Source organism: Echiichthys vipera (genome assembly GCF_963691815.1).
Source record: "Echiichthys vipera genome assembly, chromosome: 3".
Taxonomy (NCBI): Eukaryota; Metazoa; Chordata; class Actinopteri; order Perciformes; family Trachinidae; genus Echiichthys; species Echiichthys vipera.
Window position 1 is genome coordinate 34722875 of NC_139828.1, and position 12566 is coordinate 34735440.

The 12566-nt window shown below is 43.3% G+C and overlaps 1 protein-coding gene across 1 annotated transcript in view; it reads right to left on the reverse strand.

Annotated features, from left to right (window-relative positions):
- ptprfa (protein tyrosine phosphatase receptor type Fa) overlaps nt 1–12566 on the reverse strand; it is a gene marked incomplete at its 5' end in the record, with an annotated part of 414741 nt that overhangs the window by 49392 nt on the left and 352783 nt on the right. The window contains one exon of the mRNA XM_083911493.1: nt 10943–11121. Within this exon, the coding sequence (XP_083767619.1) occupies nt 10943–11121 (179 nt within the window). The remainder of the gene's footprint in view (nt 1–10942; nt 11122–12566) is intronic.

Below are 12566 nucleotides of genomic sequence, written 5' to 3' on the forward strand. Positions count from 1 at the left end.
AGCGCTCAGGTCCTGCGCCTTTTCTCTGTGCGTGGTTACTGGGTCAAATGTCTTAATGACCGCGGCCTGGAAATCAGGGAGACAGTTACAGCCCTGTCTCCATTCAGCTGCCGCCCAGGCTTTGGCTCTGCCAGACAGGTGTGAAATCATAAAGGCAATTTTGGAACGGTCCGTGGGGAATGCATGGGGCAAAAATTCAAAGTGGTGAGAGCAGTCTATTAAAAATATCTTGCATGTTCCGGGCTTCCCCGAATACTGAGCGGGGGAAGCCAGTCTACATCTAGCGCCTTCGGCTGGCCAGGTAGGAGCTGGTGTGGTGTTCACAGCCTGAGGCGGGGCTGTGGTCACAGGTCAGGTGAGTCGCCCCAGCAGGTCCTGTAGCTCAAGGAGAGTCGGCCCATTTCGGTGGCCATCGCCATCTGGAACTCCTCTTGCTGGACGAGGCGGGCCTCCTGGGTGCGCAGCGCCTCCAATAGGCGGCATTCCTCCGCTGAGTCCATACTGGCCATATTATTCTGTCAGTCCCAGGCAGGAATGAGGACTCAGAAGCGGAGGTTTGCGGACCAAAACTGAATTTATTCCTTGACGACAAGAACAGAGACTGGCACAGAGCAAAAAGGCCACAAACAAAAAATGACACCGTCCAGGAGGAAAAAACAAAAGGGCAAAGTTAAAAAATGAATCTCTAAACTATGACGCTCCGTACAGGAGGAATGACAAAAAACAAAGTGAACAAAATAAGTAATTAAACAAGGAATACACACCTGAACGTGAAAACAATGAACCCAATGGCACGAACAAGACTGTGGAAACGCTGGATACAAACAGACACACTTCCAGAGATGGAAGCAACCAAAGCGTAACATTAACTATAATAATATCTATAGTAATGTGAATATGACTTACATGTTATGGCAGTTAATACAGCAGAAAAGTAGAAACAAGCACAGCTAAGGTGATAGAATATGACAATGATAATAATCATGGTGGCAAACATGGTCAATGATGAGTAGTGGCAATAGCAGCTACAATACAGTGAGACATACCACTGATGGTGTTTTTATAGTTTATTAGACTAGTGATAGTATATATGAGTAACAGTGATAACAGCAGCAGGAAGCGTCATGTAGGACCACGGCAGCAGGCACCACCACGATCAGCAGAGACCTGCGAGATGACAAAGCACAAACAACTCTGGGGAAGAAGTTGAATTAGTAACATGCAACGATGAGACATGCATGATACAGACAGTGAGGAGAGAAGCTCTGAGTATCAGGAAAAGGATTCTCCCCCGGCAGACTAGGCCTATAACAGCATAATTAAGCAGAACAAAATCTTTTGAAAACTAACAAGATTGTTAAGGGATTGTAAGCCCTAGCTGTAAGCTTTATCAAAAAGGAAAGTTTTAAGTTTACTCTTAAATATGGGGACAGTGTCTCCCTCCCGAATAACATCTGGGAGTTTATTGCACAGGAGAGGAGCTTGGTAGCTGAAAGCTCTGCCTCCCATTCTACTTTTGGAGACTCTAGGAACGACAAGTAGCCCTGCATTCTCCGAGCGCAGCGATCTAGTTGGGTAATACGATACTATGAGCTCTTTAAGCTTTGTAGGTAAGGAGTTAGGATTTTAAATTCTATTCTAGATTTTACAGGTAGCCATTGCACAGAAGCCAATACAGGAAAAATATGTTCTCTTTGATTTGTTTTAGTCAGTACATGAGCTGCAGCATTAACAGACTTATTGGAGCAGCCTGATAATAAGGAGTTGCAGTAGTCCAGCCTAGAGGTAACAAATGTATAGACTAGTTTTTCTACATATTTCTGAGACACAATGTTCCTAATTTTCGCAATATTACGCCAGTGAAAATATGCAGTCCTTGTCGTTAATTTTATGTGAGAATCGAAGGACATATCCTGATCAAAAATAACACCAAGATTCCTTACTGTGGGGCTGGAGGACAACACAACATCATCCAGGGTAACAACATCTTTAGCTATTGAGTTTCGGAGGCCTTTGGGGCCAAGTACATAACTTCAGTTTTTTTCTGAGTTTAACATCAGAAAAATTGTCATCCTGTATTTTATTTCCTTAATGCACATTTGAAGTTTAGCTAAATGATCGGTTTCTTCTGGTTTGATCAACCAATACAATTGTGTATTATCAGCATAACAATGAAAATGTGTAGAGTGCTTCCTTATAATATTTCCTAAGGGAAGCACATATAAGGTGAATAGAAACGGTCCAAGGACAGAACCCTGTGGAACTCTGTGACTGACTTTAGTGTGCATGGAGGATTTGTCATTAACATGTACAAACTTAGATCTATCTGCTTAATGCGGTTCCTTTAATGCCAATTAGATGCTCCAGTCTCTGTAGCAGGATATGTTGGTCTATAGTGTTGATAATCCTTTTCCTGATACTCTGAGCTTCTCTCCTCTCTGTCTGTATCATTCATGTCTCATCAATGCATGTTACTAATTTAACTTCTTCCCTGGAGTTGTTTGTGCTTTATCATCTTGCAGGTCTCTGCTGATCGTGGTGGTGCCTGCTGCCGTGGTCCTGCATGGCACTTCCTGGTACTATTATCACTATTACTCATATATACTACCACTAGTCATATAAATTACAAAATTTGTAACCATCAGTGGTATGTCTTGCTGTATCGTAGCTGCTATTGCCGCTACTTATCATTGATCATGTTTGCCACCATAATTATTAGCATTTTCATATTCTATCACCTTAGCTGTGCTTGTTTCTACTATTCTGCCGTATTAACTGCCATAACATATAAGTCACATTTACATTACTATAGATATTATAGTTACTTTTTGGTTGCTTGCATCTCTTGAAGTGTTTCTGTCTCTCTGTCTATGTGTCTGTCTTTGTCTCTCTGTGTGCATCTGTCCGTCTCTTATCTCTTTCTCTCTTTCCTTTTCTTCCTCCCCAACCGGTCAAGACAGATGGCCGTCCTGCATGGAGCTGGGTCTATCCGACGTTCTTTCCCATTACAGGGAAGGTTTTCATTGCCACCGTACTCCACGGGGGAATTGTTACTGTTGCTCATATATACTATCACTAGTTTAATAAACTATAACATTTTTAGCTGTATCGTAGCTGCTATTGCCACTACTCATCATTGATCATGTTTGCCACCATAATTATTATCATTTTTATATTCTGTCACCTTAGCTGTGCTTGTTTCTACTATTTTGTTGTATTAACTGTCTTAACATATACGTTATATTCACTTTACTATAAATATTATTATAGTTACTGTTAGGCTTTGCTTGCATCTCTGGAAGTGTGTCTGTCTCTCTCTGTCCATCTGTGTGTCTTTTCTCTCTCCTTTTCTTCCTCCCCAACCGTTCAAGACAGATGGCCGTCCTCTACAGAGCTGGGTCTGTCTGACGTTCCTGCCTGTTATAGAGAAGGTTTTCGTTGCCTCCATACTCTACAGAGGAATTGTTGGGTCTATGTAAATCATAACTAAGTCATTGAGTGTGGTCTTTACCTACTCTGTAAAGTGTCCCAGATAACTTTTGTTATGATTCGACACTATAAATAAAATTGAATTGAATTGAATTGAATTGAAATTGAATTGTTGGGTCTATATAAATCATAAATAAGTCATAGAGTGTGGTCTTCACCTACTCTGTAAAGGGTCCTGAGATAACTGACATAAATACAATTTAATTGAAATGGAATTGAAACTGAACAGGATGGGAGTGGACCCCCATCTGGTGGACTGGATTATAGACCCCCTCACTGACAGGCCACAGTATGTCAGGTTGAAGGACACCACATCTGACACTGAGGTCAGCAGCACTGGAGCCCCCCAGGGCGACCAGTCCTGCTAAAGGGAGCTTAGGTGGAGGCTGTGGACAAATACCTCGGGCTGTGGCTGGACAATAAATTGGACTGGACAACACACACCAGCCACCTGTACAGGACGACACAAAGCAGGTTGTACTTCCTGAGGAGACTGTGTTCCTTCAATATCTGCAGCAAACTGCTGTGGATGTTTTACCAATCTGTGGTCACCAGTTTCCTCTTCTACACTGTGGTGTGCTGGGGGGGAGGGGGGGGGGCAGCATATCCACAGAGGACAACTCCAGACTAGATAAACTGGTCAGGCGGGCTGGCTCTGTGGTCGGCAAGAAACTGGACTCGCTGGTGACGGTGGCAGAGAGGAGGACACTGGACCAACTGCTGGACATTATGCCAGCCACCCCCTGCACACCGTCATGAACCAGAGGAGCCTGTTCAGTGATAGGCTGCTCCTACCCAAGTGTAGGACCAATAGGCTCAAAAACTCCTTCGTCCCTTAGGCCATCACACTCTACAACTACTCAGTCAGGGGGAGGAAATAAAGAGGACAGAAGGGAAGGAGTGGGAGCCACTCACTGTGCATTAATAATCTACTCTTACATACCTGGACAATTCTTTTTCGTGCAATAATTTTATCCACCACTTAAGTGCAATAATTTAATCTTGCTGCTCATTTCTGTAATATACAGTCATACATATTTTATCTTATGAATTTCCTCTACATTTAACTTATGTGATTTAACTTTCTGTGAATTGTATTTGACCTGTATTCTTACATCTACCTGATGTATTCGACAAAGAGTTTATTGCTTACTGTTTATTGTTTTTTTATACTTTCTGTGTTTATTTAGCTAAGAGTTTATTGGTTATCCTAAACTGTATTTTTTTATACCTCCCTTGTGTTTTTGTAAGCTGCTGGAATCTCAATTTCCCTGCAGGAGTCATCCCAAAGGATCAATAAAGAGAAGTCTAAGTCTAACTCTAAGGGCGCACTCACACTGTCCATCTGTACCGTGCCCCGTGCTTTAGGGTACTTGTCCTCCCTCCCTCTACCCCTGCACCCCAGGCCCGTTTGTACTCACACTACCTGGGCCTCGCGCGAATGCTTCTTGCCTGCCTATACGTCATCACGCCGTAACACGTCACACGCATTGATTGACATCATTGCGATGCGTCGCCTTGTTTACAAATCTTTCCATAGACCTCAGAATTGTTGTGCGGCTTGTAAAACTGTTTTTGAATATTTCCATCTGACCAAATCTGCAGTAAACACTCCACCTCCGCATCACACCAATGTGAACCTTTCGCCGCCATTGTTTTAAATTGCGCATGGTCCGTCCTTCTTTTTTTCTATGTCCGAACAGGTGCACATAAAAAGACGTCAGAACCGCCGGCTTTCTGACTGCAGGGATGTCCAGCAGAGCTGTTGCCTGTGAACTGAATCTTCATTTCTCGACCATAAACCGTCTCCAAAGTTGTTTCAGAGAATTTGGCAGAACATCCAACCGGCCTCACAACTGCAGACCATGTGTAACCACGCCAGCCCAGGACCACCACATCCGGCATCTTCATCTGCAAGATTGTCTGAGACCAGCCACCCGGACAGCTGATGCAACAATTGGTTTACATAACCAAAGAATTCCTGAACCAACTGTCACAAACTGTCTCAGGGAACCTCATCTGCACGCTCGTCATCCTCACTGGGCTCTTGACCTGACTGCAGTTTGTCTTTATAACCGACTTGAGTGGACGAATGCTCACCTTTGCTCAAGTGTTCTTCTCATCACGGATGAATCCCAGTTTTCACTGTACCGGGCAGATGGGAGACAGTGTGCATGGCGTCATGTGGGTGAGCGGTTGGCTGATGTTAGCGTTGTGAATAGAGTGGCTCATGGTGGTAGGGGGGAGATACTGTGTAACGATCCTGAGGCCCATCGTTGTGCCTTTCATCCACAACCATCACCTCATGCTGCAGCATGATAATGCATGGCTCCATGTTGAAGGATGTGGACACAAGTCCTGGAAGCTGAAAACATCCAGGTTCTTCTATGACCTGCATACTCACCAGACATGTCACCCACTGAGCATGTTTGGGATGATCAGCATATACAACAGCATGTTCCAGTTCCAGGGCAGCTGTGGCTCAGAGACAGAGCGGGTCGTCCAGTCTACATGTTGTAGTGTCCTGTGCAAGACACTGAACCTCAGCCCCAAATTTCAAATGCTGGATAACAGTCCAGGCCTGAAGACATGTACATGCTGAAATTGAGTCATAGTCATAGCGCCACCTACTGACAACAGGAAGTAAGCTTTATGTGTCAAACTTCATTGCATTTTGAGGGGCTTCAGATTCTCAGAAACTCAGTGTTGCGTTTATATTTTTGTTCAGTGTATTACTGTTACTTATTTGAACCCTCCTATAATACTATTAGAATTTGACCCCTTTAAGTGTTTAATGTCTCCAAAGAAGAGCTTGACATTATTTTGTGGCTATACTCCGTCTCAGATAAAAGAGTGAAAGTGACATGGATGAGAATGTTGTGAGACTGAGGATAATGTTGAGGAAGACCCTGATTATGAGGCATCCTCTGATGAGAATGAGGCCCTGGGGTTGACCTTCTCTCTTTCCCTCAACCACCAGCAGATTCTGTTCTCTCTCAGTCTCCAGTGGACACGTTTTCTTACAAGTTATCATGTTCCTTCTCCCTGCTTGAACTGTATAGGGACAGTCGGAAAGACTTGGACCTTGCAAACTTACTATGGGTTGCTCATCGGGAAGCACTGGAAGAGAATCAGAGCATGAGGGTGGTACTAGACATGGCTGGAAGACTGAATGGTCATAAAATCACATGTGATCATTTTATCACATCAAGGAACTGCTTGAAAGAAAGTAAACCATGGGGTCAGTGAAATAAAAGCAGCCAGAGCTTCATATACCAAGAAGATATTTCTTTCCAGTGAGATTTTATGATGATTTGTATGTTTTTCCATGAGGGGATGGGTTTTTTGCCTGTCTCCAGTCACTCAAAAAACGCCCACTTCACTGAGGCTTCGAAGCAGCTGCAGGATTGGCAAACTCCATTTTGCCCAGTGCCAGCCAACTGTAAACAATAGGCGTCAAGATATTTCTGGGTGGTAGAATGCGAACGGCTTCCACTGACCTGAAGTGTGTTACATAGATGAAGAGATGACAAAAACGTGTTGTGTTTGGGGTTGCGGCGCCAGATATACAGCAAAAACTGTTGGGTTTTATCGATTTCCTTCAGAAAATACTAAATTTATACAGGTGAACCTGTGGGTGGGGATGTTACAGCGAGTGGACATCCTCAAAAGAAGTGCTACAGAGAAGACCGCAAGACTGCCTGAATTAGCCGCGTGCTTCTCTCTAGTCGGACACCCTGATCTCCTCGCCGTAAACCCTGGAGCTGCTGGTCGTCCACATTAACATCAATATTGTCCAAACATCCAGGACCATACTTCAGTCCTCCCCAATAAAAGTACATGCTTTAACAGCTCCAAAATATACCGTAAAGTCTTCTTGATTTCCATTTTGAATGTAAACCACCACCTGAGCCGCCCAGGCTGAGCATCGCACAAACTCTCTTACTGCTTTCTCTCATCAAGGTCACTTTTGTTTCAGAACTTTTAAAGGTTGAATGTGAAGAATGAGCAGAACACCGCCATCTAGTGTCTCAAGATCATAGTCGCAACAACAAAAAATAATTCCACCAGTCGGGTTGCCAGGTTTGTTGCCGAGTGTGTCAAGCGAGGAGACAGGAGACAGGAGACTAGAGTCTGTTTGAGTCTGTTTGAACCCATCCCCTCCGGCAAATCACACCATAAAAACAAGTTTTGCAAAGGGGTTTTGACTGCTTTCAGGAAAGGTGGGAAATACAGTACTTCTTCAGTGAAAATCGAGGCAATTGTGTTTGTCTTATTTGTCAAGAGACTGTTGCCTTGTTTAAAAATTTTAACATAAAGAGACACTACCAAACTAGAGATGCTAACACATACGACAAGCTAACAGGGAGTGACCGCGCTGAAAAAGTGAAACAACTGCAAGCTGCTTTGGCATCACAACAGTGATTTTTCACGCGGGCCTGTGAGTCAAAGGAAAGTACCACCAAAGCAAGCTACGAAGTGGCCATGTTAATAGCTAAACATGGCAAACCTTTCACTGAAGGTACATTTATCAAGACTGTGTCTTGAAAATGGTGGAGAACGTTTGCCCCGAAAAGAAGGAAGAATTTATGAATGTTTGCCTGGCACGTAACACCGTGGCACGAAGAGTCGAGGACCTATCATTGATTATTTCTCATTAGCCCGTGATGAAAGCACCGATGTATCTGACAATGCACAGCTCTTGATTTTTTCAAGAGGAGTTGATGACAACATGAACGTAACAGAGGAGCTGCTTGACCTCCAAAGCCTCAAAGGCCAAACCAGAGGAACAGATTTTTTCATTTCTGTTTGTGAAGCTGTTGATCTGAAACTACCATGGAGTAAAGTTTCTGGGATCATAACCGATGGTGCGCCTGCCATGGCTGGTGAGCAGAGTGGATTGTACACACTGATCTGCAATAAAGTCAGCGAAGAAGGAGGTAACGCTATTAAACTTCACTGTATAATTCACCGGCAGGCTCTCTGCGCCAAACATCTCAAATTTGATCATGTTATGAAACCAGTGGTAAAGGCAATCAATTCTATTCGCTCTAAAGCTCTACACCACCTACAGTTTCCTCAGTCCTTGCTTGACATTCAGGCTGAAAATGGAGACGTACTATATCACAACGATGTGCGGTGGCTAAGTCGGGGGTCCGCAATGCAATTTTTCTCTCTCAGAGAGGAAATTGGACATTTTTTTATGTGAAAAGAGGCAACTGATGGGAGAACTGTCCGATCCTGTATGGCTGGCAGATTTGGCTTTTTTGGTTGACATAACGAAGCATCTGAATGCGCTGAATGTTAATCTGCAAGGACAAGATGCAGTGGTGAGCCAGCTGTACGCTCACATCAAGGCCTTTAGAACTAAGCTGCAACTTTTCCAAAGACAATTGTCCCAAACAGAGCCCTGCACTGCGCACTTCCCAGCTTTGAAAGAGGTCATCGACAGTTTCCCACAGGACAACATCGGTGCGCAAATGATGAGTTATGCAACAGCTATCGCATCTCTTTCTATGGAATTTAGCAAACGCTTTTGGGATTTTGCTACTATTGAAAAGGACATGTTGCTTTTCTCTTCTCCCTTCTCCGTGGACCCTGACGATGCTCCTCCACAGCTACAGCTGGAGCTCATTGAGCTGCAGTGTGATGATGAGCAGCGCGGTAAACACCAGCAGCTTACTCCTGTTGACTTTTACAGGCAGCTGGATAAAGGCAGGTTTCCAGAAATGCAAACATTTGCTACTTATTCGGCTCTGCATATCTGTGTGAGCAAACATTCTCTGTCATGAACTTAATCAAGAACCGAACGAGGTCAAGACTAAGTGACCCCCACTTGCGTGACATTTTACGCATTTCAAGGACTTCCCTCAAACCAAACCTGGCCTCTTTACTGAAATCCAGATCTCAGTATCACCCTTCTCATTAGTGACTGCAAGTTATTGGTTTCTTGATCAATCTGAAATTGAATGTTTTGAATCTGTCACTATTAACAGTGAAAAGCCAAAAGCATACTTATGCACTTGGACTTATGGCACTTTTTTTAAGTTTATTAAACATCTTGAATAAGATTTGGTTATAACTGTTGATGTTGTGTACCTGTAGATGTATACTCTCTGAAAGATCTTGTTAAAGACAAGAGCAAAAATAACTTGTTTTAAACTTTAATGATAACAGACAACTTTGCATTACATATAACTCCTGTTTAAAATGTCCACGAAGCAAAGATATTTATCAAACTCAAGGAAAATTAAGGTATTCCATACAGTTCAATGTTCAATGTTCAATGTTATCTGACTCTCCAGATATGAATTAAAGGCAGAATTGTGTTTTTAGAATTGTTCACGTCTGCCTGAGTGGCTTATATTTGGTTACACTGCCATTTAAAAAATAAAGAGAATGTTATAATGAAAATTGTTTATAATAGTGCACATTTGCTTGTGACTTTTGTTGTTTAAAAAAACATCAGAAGGAACTAATGGCCCCCGGGCATCTTCACTTTATCAAATCTGGCCCTCTTTGCAAAAAGTTTGGACACCCCTGACACACAACATGTTAATGATTGAGCTTTAGAGGTGTTATTTTGAAAGTTGACAGAAACAGGCTAGCTGTTTTTCCCTGCTCCCAGTCTTTATGCTAAGCTACGCTAACCACGTCCTGACTCCAGCTCTGTATTTACTGTAACACACAGACATGCAAGTCTTCATCCCACCCTTGAAGTGATAATTGGATAATAATCTAGAAATTCAACAACACAGCAGTCGAGGCCACAGTTGCAAGAGCCCACATGTACTGTAACCTGTTCTGATTTCTTTATGCCAGTTGTATGCACTCAATGTCGGCTTTATCAGGTACACATAATGTTCAGTTTTTGTTGATATTATACAGCATTTCAGAATGTTTGTAAACAATAGGCGTCAAGATATTTCCGGGTGGTAGAATGTGAACGGCTTCCACTGACCTGAAGTGTGTTACATAGTTAAAAATATTGTTGTTGATCTGAAGTTGAAGCAATGACAAAAACGTGTTGTGTTTGGGGTTGTGCTGCCAGATATACAGCAAAAACTGTTGGGTTTTATAGATTTCCTTCAGAAAATACAAAATTTATCCAGGTGAACCTGTGGGTGGGGAGGTTACAGCGAGTGGACATCTTCAAAGGAAGTGCTACAGAGAAAACCGCAGGACAGCCTGAATTAGCCGTGTGCTCCTCTCTAGTCGGACACCCTGATCTCCTCGCCGTAAACACTGGAGCTGCTGGTCGTCCACATTAACGTCAATGTTGTCCTAAGGGACCATACTTCAGTCCTTCCCAATAAAAGTACATGATTTAACAGCTCCAAAATAAACCGTAAAGTCTTCTTCATTTCCATTTTGAATGTAAACCAGCACCTGAGCCGCTCTATCTTGTCCCTGTGCATCACACACCACAGTGAAACGTTTTCGATGGACTCACCTGTATCCATCGATGAAGCTAGCATTGATGTAGTCGGAGCCCTCCACCCCTCTGATTGGCTGCAGGCAGACACGGGTGGACTCGAAAGGCATGATGTTCACCAGGCGGTTCTTGAATTTGTTACACGGCAGGTTGGCACTGATGAATCTTGAGGTATGTGCTTTAGAGTTGGCCAGTTTCTACAGACACAGAAAGTTAGACACCTACTGTACAGTATGTCTCTGATGCTCCTGAGACACCTGATTCTCAGCCCAGAGCTGACTGCACTGCAGCTTCACAACCACACCATAAAACTGTGTAGATTAACCACCAAAACTGTGTGTATGCACAAAGACAGAAACATGCAGACAGACTCTTTGTTGGACTGAAGCTACACGTACACCTGATTATGTTTTATCAATCTAGGAACTAGGTACATGGGCACAAGCCTCGTCTCCACTCCCACAGTTAGCCATAAAATGACATAGAAATGCCCTTTAACTCTGTGTCCATATCAAAAGTTTCTCTCTGCTCGACCACTCATTAGAAATGAGAAACATGACAAAGAAAGTACAAATTCTCCAACAGTGCTGCTGTCTTTACGCATGACTTTGGCTTTTTATAGTGTCTTTACCACTAATTCAACACATTTCTGAAAAACACCATCACGGTCAAATCCCAATCATTGTTCTTGTTAGATGTTAGAAGGATGAATGTTTCTTTCATAGTGCTCATGTTGAAACTGATTTTATAAAGTGGATCAAATTAAATTGATTTTAACAGGGAGATGATGCTCACATGTTAATATAAAGAATGATCAAATGGTTCACTCAAAAATCATTTAAAATTAAATTTATATATGCACAGTATGCATGTTTTTTGTACGTACACCACAACCTTTATGCATCTGGCCCCTGGATTTTTAAAGAGCTAATACAACTAGTCTTGGTGGAATGTGGTGTGTTAGCAAGGATGGATGGATTACTGATACATGAAAATTCAATACATATAACCACACACTTTGAGAACAGCAGAGACGCACAGAGCCTGTGGCATGGTATCCAGTCCGTCAAAGACTACAAACCCTCGCCACAGACCTGTGACAGCAACATCATTCTGCTGAACAACCTCAACAGCTTATTTGCCAGGTTTGAAGCACAGAACATGCCCACACAGAAGACACCCCCCCTCAATGACCAGGCTCTGTGCTTGACTGCAGCCAGCGTGAAGAGAATTTTCTTCAAGATGAACGCCCGCAAGGCTGCAGGTCCGGACAAAATTCCTGGTCGTGTGCTGAAGGACTGTGCAGAGGAGCTCAAAGATGTCTTCATGGACATCTTCAACACTTCTCTGCATCAGGCTGTTGTTCCATCATGCTTCAAAGCCACCACCATCATACCTGTGCCAAAGAAGCCCTCTCCATACACCCTTAATGACTATTGCCTTGTTGCACCTACCCCCATCATAATGTAGTGCTTTGAAAGGTTAGTCATGGCTCACATAACCCCGCCCGCTCTAAACATGGCCAAGGAGGTTGTTATTGACTTCCGAAGAGGCCTCTAAACCCCAACTAACCATTAACTGTGCTGCTGTAGAGACAGTGAGCAGCACCACATTCCTGGGGGTGCACATCAGTGAGGACCTC